Source organism: Enoplosus armatus, chromosome 19 (genome assembly GCF_043641665.1).
Source record: "Enoplosus armatus isolate fEnoArm2 chromosome 19, fEnoArm2.hap1, whole genome shotgun sequence".
Classification (NCBI taxonomy): domain Eukaryota; kingdom Metazoa; phylum Chordata; class Actinopteri; order Centrarchiformes; family Enoplosidae; genus Enoplosus; species Enoplosus armatus.
Genome location: NC_092198.1, coordinates 14,932,153 through 14,946,314, shown reverse-complemented (window position 1 = coordinate 14,946,314; position 14,162 = coordinate 14,932,153). Strand labels below are relative to the sequence as shown.

General features: G+C 42.6%; 1 protein-coding gene across 1 annotated transcript in view; it reads right to left on the bottom strand.

Annotated features, from left to right (window-relative positions):
• Positions 1–338: 338 nt before the first annotated feature.
• The window catches only part of otofa (otoferlin a), a 67,542-nt gene continuing 53,718 nt past the window's right edge, over positions 339–14,162 (bottom strand). Inside the window, exons 24-46 of the mRNA XM_070925686.1 lie at positions 13,807–13,931; positions 13,571–13,705; positions 12,676–12,837; positions 11,718–11,837; positions 11,477–11,638; positions 11,158–11,320; positions 9,924–9,994; positions 9,673–9,702; positions 9,414–9,551; positions 9,231–9,306; positions 7,272–7,417; positions 7,050–7,184; positions 6,814–6,951; positions 6,583–6,710; positions 6,207–6,377; positions 5,835–5,995; positions 5,168–5,310; positions 5,000–5,088; positions 4,641–4,739; positions 1,705–1,946; positions 1,363–1,541; positions 920–1,020; positions 339–519 (exon numbers count right to left, since the gene is read on the bottom strand). Of these exons, the coding sequence (XP_070781787.1) occupies positions 339–519; positions 920–1,020; positions 1,363–1,541; positions 1,705–1,946; positions 4,641–4,739; positions 5,000–5,088; positions 5,168–5,310; positions 5,835–5,995; positions 6,207–6,377; positions 6,583–6,710; positions 6,814–6,951; positions 7,050–7,184; positions 7,272–7,417; positions 9,231–9,306; positions 9,414–9,551; positions 9,673–9,702; positions 9,924–9,994; positions 11,158–11,320; positions 11,477–11,638; positions 11,718–11,837; positions 12,676–12,837; positions 13,571–13,705; positions 13,807–13,931 (3,095 nt within the window). The remainder of the gene's footprint in view (positions 520–919; positions 1,021–1,362; positions 1,542–1,704; positions 1,947–4,640; positions 4,740–4,999; positions 5,089–5,167; positions 5,311–5,834; positions 5,996–6,206; positions 6,378–6,582; positions 6,711–6,813; positions 6,952–7,049; positions 7,185–7,271; positions 7,418–9,230; positions 9,307–9,413; positions 9,552–9,672; positions 9,703–9,923; positions 9,995–11,157; positions 11,321–11,476; positions 11,639–11,717; positions 11,838–12,675; positions 12,838–13,570; positions 13,706–13,806; positions 13,932–14,162) is intronic.

The window sequence follows — 14,162 nt, the reverse complement described above, 5'->3', positions numbered from 1 at the left end:
ACGTTCACAAGTCGTTAACACGGGAATCTTTCCCATCTCTACCATCCATCCCATATAACGTGAATGCGGCATTTCGTGGCTCTCCTATGCCTAAAAACTTACAAGATGTGTAATGGCACTTGGTGGCAAACGACATTGGCTTACGCAAAAGGTTCAGAAAAAATACAGCAAAGGATACACAAAAGAGACAGAAGTGGAGGAAGAGAGAGAGAATACAAAGACACCGAGTTTTGCCGGGACAGGAGAGGAGGAGCTAAAATAGGACAGGAGAATCCAGGAAGCAAAGGGGTTAAATAGAGAAGCAGAGACAGCGAGGAGGGGCGGAGGCTACCAGCTCGTCAGGCCCCCAGTAGCTTCTTGACCAGGTAGCCGGGGATTGAGTAGAGGAAGAGGCCCAGCATGAGCAGCAGCAGCACCAGGCCCAGGACCTTGAGGATCAGCCAGCGGTAGTTGTGCCAGATGAAGTAACGAATGGACTTCAGAGGGCTCAGAAACCACATTAGACTGGTGTCCGGGCGACTTTGCGGAAGGAGGTAGAGAGGGGAGAAAGGAAAGGAATGCAGATGGAGGCAAAAACAGGGAGAAAGGGTAAGGAGAAAGGGGGGGGGGGGTCACACGCACAAAGGAGGGGAGGGACAGAGGGAGACAGTTGAAGAGATGGTAGGAGGAGAAACGAGTTCGAAAGTGTAACAGAGGCCATGTGACAGTGCAGGAAGCATGATCTGTAAACATTTGATCTGCTGCTTTCTGCACTGTGACAATGATCTTCTTGAAGAGGAGATTAAAGGGACACCTGCACCTGGGCCTTTTTTTTTTCTCTCCACACAACCATCCTCAAATTTTATTTGTGAAACAAGTGTGCCTGCGTTTGTTCGATTCTACATACATGGTGAATAAATACAACATATCAATTTCTTACTTTGGTTTCTCCAGTGGATCGGGCTCATTTCGTCCCAGTCCTACAGGACTTTTCTCCGCCTCTTCTGCCGTCACCAGATGAAGCTCAGCCTCTACTTTACCCTGCAATGACAGCATTTATATAATTCAATCAGCTGGACACTTGAGTTTAGGCATCTATGTACTAATACTTGAACTTTGTTCTTAACACGGGATATTAACATTATTCTGTCTGTATCAGCTGATGCAGTGGTTCCTGTAATTTGTGCTTTTATGTTCTTTCTTTACTTACATTCTTCTTGATAAGTTGAAGTTATTTCAGCTTTTACTCCGTTGAAGGTGGCTTTCTAACTGCTGTTTTGAAATGACTTAAGTAATTTTGAGATGATGATTTCACACGTGGTGCCAAACTGCAGTTGAGACTTTGCTCAAGCAGTCATGCTCAGGATTTCATGGCTGACTTACTGTGAGCTCCATCTCATCGTTCTCATCTCGGGCTATGAACGGCCACCAGCCCTTCACCCTCTTTTGTTTGAAGATGGAAATGGTGGGCAGCTCCTGCTCATTTCGGATCATGTCAAGGGAACACTGCTTGGCCGTCTTGGCGCCACGAGGGAACCGGTTTAGGTCCAACTCAATCGCACCTGGGAGGTGGCGATAAGTTAAAGCAGTCAGACAATAAGGGTGGTGATACATTTTTTTGTGGTAAATTGGATGGAAAGCTCTGCTGAAAATGTGCAACAAAAGAGACACATGGTCCAAAAACATATTCAAATCCAGTCAGCAACTGTTCTCATCAGTCCTCACCCAGGAAGTCATCAGCAGAGAAGTGGTCGGCGTCCCAGACCTGCAGCGTGAGGCGAGGAGGGATCTTATATTCAGTCTCATCCCAAGAGAACATGGACTCTTTCTTAGAGATGACGATCTTCTCCTCAGCCATGAGGTAATCGAAGGGGAAGACAAAGCGCCAGTTAAAGTTGCCCTCACCAGTCAGGGAGTGATAGTGCACATCTGTGTCCTGCTTGTCCTCCTGCTGTCCTTTCAGCCACCTGTTGGAAATGGCCAAAGAGATCAGAGTTAGGTCTACCTTTAGGATGGGTGGGATGAGTGGATAGATTTTTTGGTTTTGTCAGTCATGCACTTCCAAGGTCTAACATGTAGGAAATTGCAATTTTCTGTTAGTTACTGTAAATTAATTTGGTTGATTTAAACAAGAGCATAGGACACCAAATGTACCAGTCTGCCAACAAGAGAGATGATGCTAATAGGTCAAAATTAAAACACATAATGTGGCTCCCCAAAAGCAAATCAGATTAATACGCATATGTGTGGCATGATGTGTTGAGTGATATATAAAAGTCTGATTTGATGTTGGAGCTTCACACTATTTTCAAAGCCATGCATACACAAAGCCTGCACAAATGCCATTAGTGAAAATTATCTGAAATTTTCACTTAAAAAAAAATCATCAATCATCTTCAATTTCTGGATGCAGACAGCAGAGGATCAAAGCCTCTGAGGTTAGTCTGTGCCGGCTGGAGCTCTTTCAGTAACAGTTGAGTGAGTGTGGCTTCATTAGCGATGAGGAGCAGGAGGGAGGCTGCAGTCTCAGTTCCCAAAACGCAACACTGGAAACATGAAAAAGTAAGCTGACAACAAGGCATTGTCGGCTTAAAACGTCTTTCTGAAAAATACATTGTGAGGGAATGTGTTCTGATTTGGTAACTGAGATGCATAAATTAGGCTGGGATTAAAGGTGAGAAAGCATTGGGAAGGTTCAGCTTGGCTAAAAATGTCACTAAAACATGCCTGATCTCATGTGAGCCAACAACTGAATCACAACCACTGTATCACAACATCCAGATCCATCTGAAACAACCCCATCCTCCTGTCTTTACTGTCAGTGCAGATGGATGGGTAACTCTACAGCACTGAATAAAGCTCTTGATTTCTAACATACTTTGTCATCCTCTAAGTATTTAGGGTTGTTTGAGGATGGCACCCTGTTTGTTACAGCACATCCCTGAGGTACCACATCCACAGCAGACACAACGTCAGCTGAAGGAGAGTTTGGTTAAGAGATGCAGGAGGTGCCGCAACACACTGACATTAATAACTTTAAATGAACTATCAAAAGCATTATGGACCTTTTTCATTGTAGACATTGTACATGTAATGGCAAGAAAATGGAACAATTAAAACCATAAATAATGGCTGCATTACATTTAGGTGTCAGCATGCTGTACTGCCATAGCTTACTGAGACGCTTAATGGAATGAGCCATTATTAATGGTATTATTACACCTGAGGTATGGTCACAATACACCTCCATCCTGTGAAACTGCTCCGTCTTCCATTCACTTTAATTGAAGTTCATAAGATGAATGAAAATGTATGCATTCCCTGTTTTGGTGCAACCTCCTGGCCAAGATTACTCTATACTATTACTATTACAGACTACAAACTACTCTCGTTCCCACACACTGTTTATATTTTGCGATCACAGTAGTGCTTATATGTCAATGTTAATATCATCCACATCAGAACTAAATCACATTATTTTTGGGGGTTGAGTGTGAGTCATTGGACGGAAATTAACTGCACCTTACAACAAGTCAAAATGTCTGCCATGAAGAAGGCCCAGTATTGGGTCCAGGCTGCAACATGACAATGTTATTAAAAACATCGGAGCTCTGTCGCACTGCCATGCATATTCTTTGCTTATACACATGCAAGAGGGTCAAAAATCAAAAGTACAAATATTTTGAAAGTCTTCATATGAAGTTAAATTATTTTCAGTAAAATCTGCAATACAGGACCAAACCACAAACCTTTAAACAAAACCCACAGCAAAATGTTTAAGCAGGAAAGTGTGCTCTTGATATTAAAAATAGTATTTTGACAAAAAGAAAAAGAAAATGGTAGCTTGACCCCCACAAAAGAGGAAAATGGAAGTTTAACAAAATAAAAGATAATAGTAGTCGGACAAAAAAAACTCCATCCACTGACTACATAACACCATGAGATGAAAGCTAGTAAGTGGACCTTTATTGACATATCTGAAGTTGAAAAACAATCTCACCACAAGGTCCATTTAGTAGCTGTTTAGAAAAACACAATAAAAACACTTTCTAAGCAGATGGAGTTGCCCATTTGATTTGTCAGTATATCTGTGAATTTTGGCTGTCAGTTGGATGCCAAAGGATTGTTTTTAAGTTGTTTATGTGGTTTGATGCTGACTGGACTCATTTTTCATTTGGCAACAGTTTTCAGCATGCTATCTGCAGAGTTTAAGACAAGCAGGGTTGCGTGCTGGATGGAGAGTTGAGACAGGAAGTGAAACAGGGGGGAAAGAAATGACATCAGGGCTTCAGGAGGGAGGAAGGGAGGTAGTTGTACGAGCCATGCGATGGAATCGTGTGTGTTTACCCCCTGACATAGATGTCAGACATCTTCTCTCCTGTCATGAAAGCATCGTCCTCTAGAATTACGTCATCAGTGTTCCAAATAACAACACGAAGCTCAAAGCTAGACACCAGCAGAGCATTGACCAGAGGAGAGAGAGAAGACGACAGACAGACAGGAGACACACCACAAACACAAAGACAGACACAACACAAAAACGCACACAGAAAAAATGGAAACAAAACAAAAAAAATAATGGTTAACTGCAAAAAAAAAATCCACACACAGCTCACACCCACGGGACGAGGCTTGGTCGCCCTCTGTCCCTCTGTACCTACCCCCTGACAAATATGTCACTGGACTTTTCCCCAGTGAAGTAATCATCGTCCTCCAGTATTACTTCGTCTGTATTCCAAATAATCACCCTGAGCTCATATCTGGTAAGGGGAGGAGGAAGGAACACATACACTCAGTTGGACTTATATTTAACAGTAAATAAAGAGCTAACGAGTCAAACAGACTCACCATGATTTAACCTCGGGATAGAACTAAATGTTCTGTTGAAAGAACTGAAGAACTTTAGACACTTTGAAAGTGATTAACACATTTTTCTCATTAAATTTTCTTTGTCATAATCAGAAAACACCATATTCATATATAGTGATTTATTTACTTATTTACTCCATCCTGTGCCTACCTCTTTGGTTTCCGTGGTGATATGTCAATCGCAGGTCCAGGAGCAGGCATGTCCATAGCAAACATGTCCACCCACATCTCAATACGGCCCTTTGAACGCACAGAGAAAAAGATACAGTTGAACTATAATTTCAATCTGAATCCGGACGAAGCGTGGACTCTCTCCTACCTGTTCGATGCCTGGTTTGTCGGGGTTCAGCAGGGGCCTGGTCTCCACGTGTTCGGGGACGAGCTTCCAGCCCACCCTCGGGATCTCCTCCCAGTGGTTCAGCACTGTCAGAGCCAAGTGCTCCTCAGTCTGCTTCTTCAGACCTGGGATATTGATAAAAGCAAAAGCAGATAAAGAGGGGAAGGAAAAGCAAAACATTCAGTTTTACCAGATTTATTTTAAGACATTTACAGCCTAATCCTAATGAAACAAATGCTTTTGGGAACATCTGATGACCTTCTGACTGTTTATGGGATCAACATATATGGGGAATGCACACCAGGAGTGCTGGTATCCTCAGTAGAAGACCAAATGTAGTCAAAAACGTCTGCTTAATGTGCACTTATACTCTACCTTGATTGTATCATTGAGTTGGATCTCATGGGAAATCTGTTGATTATGTGACGGATATTGTTTTTTTAAATACACAACAGGAATAAGAAAGAAGAAAATCAAAGAAAAAAAAACATTGTGCTAAAAAAACTCAGAAAACTGTCACTACTTTGAAATCAGAGGCTACTAATCAGCTGTATTTGGTACATTTGGCAATTCATTTGACGGTTAAGTATTGATGTTTAATCCTATATAGGAGTTTTATATAATCTATATGAGAAAAATGCAGCAATACCATTTTCATCCTCGATCTCCGTAGATCCCAGGAAGATTCGATTCGCCACCTTGACTTTGCCCCCCGGCCCATAATGAGGCCCATCGATCTTGCCGTCCTTACAGAGCTTCGCCAGGATCTGACTGGGCTTCATAGGGTCCCGCCAAACATTGTATCCATGGCTAATATCAACAGTTAACAAAGAGGTGACTGAACTGAAGTCTTTGGGTACTTGAGCCATGCAGAAAGTTATACCTCATAAACTCTTGTCCGAGTCAAATGACTCTAAATTTCAAAATAACACTTCACACAGGTGTTGGGTTTCATATGGTGACGCTATAACTAAACCAATAACTGAAACATGTAACGGATAAAAAACACACGGATGCTCACACAGAGTAGTTGGATGAAATGCCGCAGGTGGCTCTGTATTTGCTGTAGAAACGATTCTCCAAGTCAATCTTTGTCTCTCCAATCAGGTCATCGGTGCCGACCAGGTCCCAGTCGTACACAGACACCGTCAGCATGGACTCCATGGGGAACGTGGCCTCGATGTCAAATGATCTGAGCACAGACAAGACATTGGAGGACAGACAGAATAAGTCGAGAACAAGAATTAAGAGTTAAAGCAAATGGCTCTGGCTCATTCAGAATATTGCTGCACAAAAATATTAGAAACTGTTTTGATGTGACACTTTTAAATGCAGCCCGCTACCGACATATGACAACAAACTGAAACTAAAGGAGGAGTAGCTTTCTCTCAACTTACTTGCCAAATACAGGATTGAGCTGTTTGGAGATGTAGTTCTCTTTGTCCTTGACCTCTGACTTGCCCAGCTTGATGACAACATATGGATCAGCCTTCCCATTAATGTCAGCAGGATGAAGATCTGTAGCCTGAGGAAGAGGAAAGCAGAATAAAACAGCACGAAATCAGAGAGAGTATTTACTTGATTCTGTTTTTTAACTGCAGTATAGTAAAGGTAAAGAGGTCACTCACCCTGACCACATAGACGCGGACAAGGACGTTGATTGGATCGTTATGTGGAATACTCTGAAACATTCCCATATTAGGATCAAATCCTGCCTCTCTTGTGATCTCCTCAGACAGAGGTAGCTTGTACATACACAAGGATCCCTGGGTCACAGAAAAAACAAAAAGTCTATTTTTTGCTCTACGACTTACTTTCTGTCAGCTTGCGCAGGCTGGAACGTACTTGTTTTGACTTTTCCCACCTTGAATCTTCCAACAATCCTGTCGTCATCCAGAGCATGTTCGTCGTCATCCCCAGCCTTTCCTCTGTACAAGTTGAAAGTGTGGAGCCAGTCTTCAAAGTTGCCGTACTCACTCTCCAGCTCCTTGTTGTACACCTGCATATCAACAAACACACTAAGTGTTTGTATCTGCGTGTATATTCCTGCGTGCAGGTTCATTCTTGTGTTTTAGTGGGAACTCACCAACAGCTCGTCCACTTTTGCTTTAACCAGCCGTTTCTCAGAGCCGTCCGCAGCCTGACCCTTCTTCTTGTCCTTGGAGCTCTTCTTCTCTCTGCTCTTTTCCTTCATCTTGGAGCCTTTCAGAAGAAGGTCATCGGGTTTGATATCTGATTGGAGGGGTGAGTGGAAGTGGACGTGGACAAAGTAGCGTTGTGGTCATGAAGAGGGATGGCAGGGTTGCACACAGCACTACACGTGTCACTCAACATGAAAGCTGACAGGTCTGTTTATCAGGGGAGTAGGTTTCCCAGAATTCATGTTGTAAATGTAGTCAAATGTTCTCGAACACAAGAAAGGTACCTAAAGAACCAAAAACACCTCAAAATGTTTAATTCATTTAGTCTTAAAGAGTAACTTAACACCACCTGGAAATCTTGTTTTTGTTGACTTCCACTGATTTAACTTCTCATTGTGCTGCAGTGATATAGTACAGGTGTACTCCAGGACCCTGTGACATCACTGTTGGGTGTCACAGGTGCAAAAAAAAGTACACTTCTGACCACGCCCAACTACACCCATCAGTAATGCTGCTGGGTGTCAGAGGTGAAACAGACATGAAGCGTTCTTCAGCCGCGTGTTGAGTTACTCTTTAAGGAGGAAAACGAGAAAATGTTGGAGGTAATTTATAGACACATGTCATTAAAAGTGTCATGTAGGATGTTATCAATAAGTGATTATATTATTATTCATTTTGAGATTCTAGCAAAAAAGTTTGTTTATACAAACTTTAATGCTGAATTTGAATTTGATATTTATTCTTATGCTACACGTAGCACCTTCAGTTGCAGAGTTTTATGCTGATTTAATTGCAGTCTAACAGTAAACAATTATATAATCAAAGTGCATATAAGCATGTTAGTAGTAGTGAGTCTTTATCAGCCAACTTTCATGTGTACAGCAGAGCTGGGAGGTCATGCTAATGTAGGAGATGGTCATGAATGTGTTAATGTTTGACTCGTGTTCAAAGCATGGATGAAGGATGAATCCAGGGGAGGAAGGAGATGAAGATGCTTTGTGCTACAAATCACCACTCAGACAAAAGCTCAACAAGTTACAGCCCGAAACCACTCATTCACTCATTGACTACCCCCTTTATAACAAACACTCAGTCATCATTGTCATTTTGCGTCATCACCGACAGCTGCAAGTTCTGCATCTATAAAATATGACATATTGCATTGTGGGATTGTTAACAGAAAGTACGCCGTGTCCCAAATCCATACTACATACTGATTCCTAGCAGGTTTTTAGTATTTAGTGTTTTCACACTAGAAAAGTGACTAAATAAAGTACACTCAAAGCAGACAGTGTGCAGACTAAACACGGAGTGTGCTGTTGGTGTACACTATTCTCCCACAATGCAATGCGCAAAGGAAATGGAGGAACATCTCACAAGTAGAAAAAAATGAAAACAAATTGTGAGTAGTGGTGACACAGCTCCCAAAAAATATTGGAAAACAACACAGAAATTGTATTAAATTAAATTTGAGGGCATTTTATAGAACATAAATTCAACACTTGGACTCTCACTTGGGAATAAAATGGAGGACGGTAAATATGGTGCACTATATAGTAAATAGGGAGAGATTTGGGACTCGGTCAAAGGAATGTGCTCTCTGGGAATGAAATGAGAGTCTTATGGTTATAAGTATAGCTCATAACAAATTTCTCTCTGTCATCTCACAAAGTGCAGTTGACATAAAAGAACAGCATTTTCTCCATCCTGAGGGATATCAGCTCAAAATAAATAAACTACTGAGAATTATTCTTTAAACAATCCTAAGTGAAAAGAGTCAGGAATATGTCTACAATCACAACCTAAAATCCAATACTGGTGACATATCCCTTTAATAGAAATCAAAGCAGCAGACGTTGAGGCGCACTGGCAGGCAGCCCGGCTGATTCGGTGGAGTTCAATACCTGCTGCCTCTGCAGCTATCTCCAGGTCCTCCCTCTCCTCCGCCTCTGCCTGAGCTGCCTCCTGGGCTCTGAGGGTCTAGAAAACCAGGCAGGAAAACGTTGTCAGTCTAATAGGACTTCAGGTGTGAGGGCAATCCTATGAGACTAACATAAAACGTATAGATGTAAATAAAGTAGTCAAACCTCCTTCAGTGTCTCTATTGAAGCAAAATACTTGGACCACCAGTCCAGCACTCTCTCGTCTGTCTCATCCTCTTCCTCCACTCCTCCCTTCTTTTTCTTCTTCTTCTTCTTTTTCTCTTTGTCACTCTCCTCCTCAGTCTGATAAAACAGGTCAGACACTTGAGTGATTCTCGGCAGCTCAGCTTTTATTCATAATGAGGCACCAGTTAACTTCAGCACACATTTTTATTGCCAAATCTCTATAGGAACGATTACTTACCATGTCAACTTTTACAACAGCGTCAGACGTCTATGACAGGGGGCGTTACATAAAACAACACAAGGATTAATACACACAACGGATGAGGCAGGTAGGAGCGGCACATGTACAGAGGCAGGTAAAAATGACCGGACATGAAGCAGCGATACCAATTCTCACCATTTACATTTATACACACACACACTATACAATAATAATATAGAGATTAGCAGGAAATGCTCTACAGTGCATGAAGTCAAAGAAAAGCTTACAGCGTCTAACTTGACGACTGTGTCCATCTTTCGGACCAGAGGCTCTGTGTCCATGTTGACCGTGATGTCACCTGCGGGGCGAGAGAGGGTGCGGGAGGAAAGGCTGGGTGAGGAGCGAGGCTGGGAGCCGCCATTGGTAAGGACCATGTAGCCATTCATTAGCTTAGCTGGAGCAAAGCCAAAGGGCAAAGACAGCAGGCAGCAGGAGAGGACAGGAGAGCCGAGGACATGCAAGAGAGGGAAAAAGACAATAGATGGAGAAGAGGATCCAGACAGGAAAAGAGGTTAGGGCAGAAAGCAAGCAGAGAAATGAGCAAAGTTAACAAAGAATGAATGTTCATTCTTTAGCGACCAGAGAGATCAAAAGTATTTAAATTCTTAAAGTTTGTTTTAACCTTCCTTGTATCCTGTTAGTGTCCAAACTGTCCAGGAGCCTCGTCCAACCGGCATTTTGAAAAGGTTAAAACAAAGTCTAAAAATGATTTGCAGACACTGTTTCACAGGTTTGATAAGGACCTTCAGGTCTTTTCCAAGAAATAAAGGAAAACCAGAACTGACAAAGGAACATGTTTTTAAATGAATTTGCTATTCATTGCTGTTTATATTTGAAATATGTGAGGATAATAAAGTCTGACTCGCTGTAAACCGTATAAATGTAATGCCAATCAAATGTAAGGCTTTCTTTGTTAATGGCACTGCATTGGTAAACACTGTAGAGATATTACGCCACAATTCTTGTGCTTAAACGAAATAAAATAAAATAAAATAAATAAAGTCAGTTGAGCTAAAAGTAAAGCTGCTTTTTTTTAACATTTCAAAGTTGCTAGTTTTTCGAACCTGGCTATAGAAACAGCTTTTTCAAAACAAACTTACAAAATGTAAAGTTAATAGGCCCCTCATGAACTATTGAACATGTATTTGATTCCCTCAAACAAAACCAGGAAAAATGAGGCACTCCAGTGGTGAAAAAAGAAAAATAATCCCCTCATGTCTTCATCATTTTGCTGAATTTCATTTCTAACTAATGGAGCATAGCTGCTGATGCGTTTCGACCTTCATCATAGCTTCCTGTTTCTGACTGCAGTTAGAGCTCAGATCATGCAACTCCTCACCAAACTCATTTTCACCTGGCAATAGAAACACAGTGCTACTCCTAAATTAACGGGCTCCTCGCTAACAGTGATATAATAGATCACAATGATATCAATATAATGCTTCACTTTAGTGTTAGCACCTGCAGTGGCCCAGTTGTTGGAGGTCTTGTCTGGGGTGCTGTAGATGAAACGCCTCAGGCTGGTGACAGCATGGGACCCCACCAGGATGTACCGGCCAAATGCCCTGCAGTCCACCACCCGGATGTTGAGAGGAGGGTGGAGAAGCTCATTCTCTGGAAGGTCCTGAGCACAAAATTCAGACAGAATTCACATCATGCCAACATATTATTCTTTCAATTAGTCACATTTGTCCAACAGATTTCAGAAAAGTGAAGACAACCAGACAACTTTACTGCAACTTTGAAACGGTTTAAATATCAAATCGGCTGCTGCACTTACCACCTCAAACCATTTCACCAGGGTGCTGAAGTTGGGGTTTTTCTTGTAGTTCTGGATGAGGACAGACTGCACACCTCTACCCGCACACTCTATGTCCACACGGGGCCGATCCACTTGAGCCAGGTTAATCCTCTTCAGGTCCCTTAAGCCCCAGAACAAAACCTGAACCAGAGAAAAAAACAGCAGTAGGGAGAGGGGATCTCTAGAGCTCAAAAAACAGAGCTGGTGGTTAAAATCTCACCTCTATGCGGTACCGACTGAGGACGGGTCGAATGCCCAACGGCACTGGGAGAATGGGTCCACGCTCCGAGTCTGTCGGCCCTTCAAGGGGAGGAAGATCGGCCCTCCCTCCTTGACCAACCTATTTAAGGAGGAGAGAGGGAAAGTAAACGTGAGAGGAACAGGTTGAAATGCTTCTGTGATTTCTGCACCATACCTGATTTCTTTCCTACAGTCCTAATATAAGTCTTTTTTGCTTTGAAGGAGTGGGTTAATGTCATGTTGGTAGAGATAGAGTTACGATACGTTTTTGCAGTACAAACACTGACGAAAGAGTAAGACAAAGTGGGATGAAAAGAGAGAATGAAAGAAAGGAGCACCTTTATTTGAGGAACAGCAAAGTTATGGACAGCGATCAGAGCTCGCCTAATCGCCTCCTCATCGAAAAAGGGTATCTGTAGGCAGGTATCAGGAGGAGGCACAGGAAGGAGAAAGAGACAAGAAAAATGGATATTTCACAGGAGAAAGGAGGAAAAAATGAATGTTAGTGGATGGAAGAGGAGGGTGGTGACATGGTGGCAGAGGAAACAAGGGATAAAATGGAGGTACAAATATTTAAAGGAGGAGAGCGCAGGAAGTGATGAATAAAGAACAAGTAAAAGGAGTATGTGATGATGCAGGTGGGGTGAGAATAGGAACGCAGATTGTGATGAGTTTTACATGGAGAGACAGGGAGTGCTTGGCAGAGAAAGAAAGAAAAACCCTATTTTTGCAATTTTTTCCTTTTGTGCATGCTTGTGCATTAAAAGGTACCACAGGGGAACTTTAATCATTCTTCCTTTTTCATTCCTCTTGTTCTCTTCACTATAATAACCTTAACTATAACTGTAAAGAAGTGACATGCAATCTCTCAACAGGGATGAAAAAGCCATTCATTCATTTGTGTGTGTTAATGTATGTTGTGTTCTTGCACATGTTACCTGCAGCAGCTCGAAGGCAGCCAGCAGTTCCCCGGCAGTGCAGTTCCCTCTGTAAACCTGGTAGTACTCCAGCTGCGGTGGGAACCTCGGGGGGCCGTAGTGCTCGTCACACATCTTGATGGTGGGCTTCGCAAACGTCCGACCTATGAACTCCGCCTTGCCCTGGACACCACATTGTGACAGCAGGCAGTCGAGACAGTCAGGGGACAAGGGACGGGAGTTAGACACGGGTGTAGGAGGTGCAGTTTCCACGGCAGCCACTTGGTGTCAGTATTTGTCAAAGTGGTCGAAGGTTACAAAAATGTGGAATTCGAGAAGAAAAGCTTTGTAACAGCAAAAACTCAGTCTCATATAACACAAACAAACACCCTGACTAAGGATTACAGCATAATAGGACAAAAAGAGGTGTACTCATTAAGTAGATTAAGTTTCTTTGTTTTCTGGTTGAATATTGGGAGGCAGATTTTCTATACTGCACCACTGTTACTACTGCAATCATTAATGCTCCTGCAGTTACTGCTGTTACAAACTGAGAGAGGAAAAATGGAGAAGGTACATGCACAAGTTTTTTTCCCAAAACTTTTCCACAGCTCAGCAGCAGCTAAATGAACCAAACAATGCATGCTACATCAGCTAACAGCCATTAGTAGCTATTAGAGCTTCTAATTCAACTGTTTTTCACACTCTATTTGGCCAGAACAGCATGAGCAAGGCCAGAGTTCATGCGAACGACAGGATGGTGTGAAAACAGGGTGGACAGACAGTCAGAACGAGAAGGAAGGAGAAGCAAAGCACTTTTATTAGCACACACTAAATCCTGTTCAACAAGCACTGATGAATCTATTCATCAGCCCCCTCCATGATACATCCATTCATTCACAGAGTAAGATCCTACCACAGTGTCCTGGTCATAGATTTCGACTACAATGATCGGAGGGTCGTCTCTCAGCTCACTGGCCTCCCCAAACAGCTCCACGTCGTCAAACACCAGCAGCTGGTCCCATGTGGGGCAAAGAGTCTCGCTCAGGACCTGCAGCACACACACACACACACACACACACAACTCAGTTTACACATAATCGATACAAACACACACACAGTTTATACATACACACACAGTCACGGTCATACCTCGGTAACCTGGCTGTGTGTGGAGAAGAAGACCCGAGCGAAGGGATCTGAAAGGCCACTGCTGTCAGCGGCAAACAGACTGCGGGCCTGGTACATGTGTGCTCTCAGCTGAAACACCTGCTTCACTGTGGGACACACACACACACACACACACACCCACACGCACACACCACATTAATTGACAATCGATCCCCTTTGTTAGCAATCTTACATTGAAGTTAGAAAAGTAAAAGCGATCAATAGAAGTCGAATGTCTACTTCTGAGTGAGTTTGTTTTTGTGTGTTTTGCCTCTAATTGATTTTAGAGTTCAAACTTAATAGTAAATCAAGAGAAAACCTAATGCAAAGCTTGATGG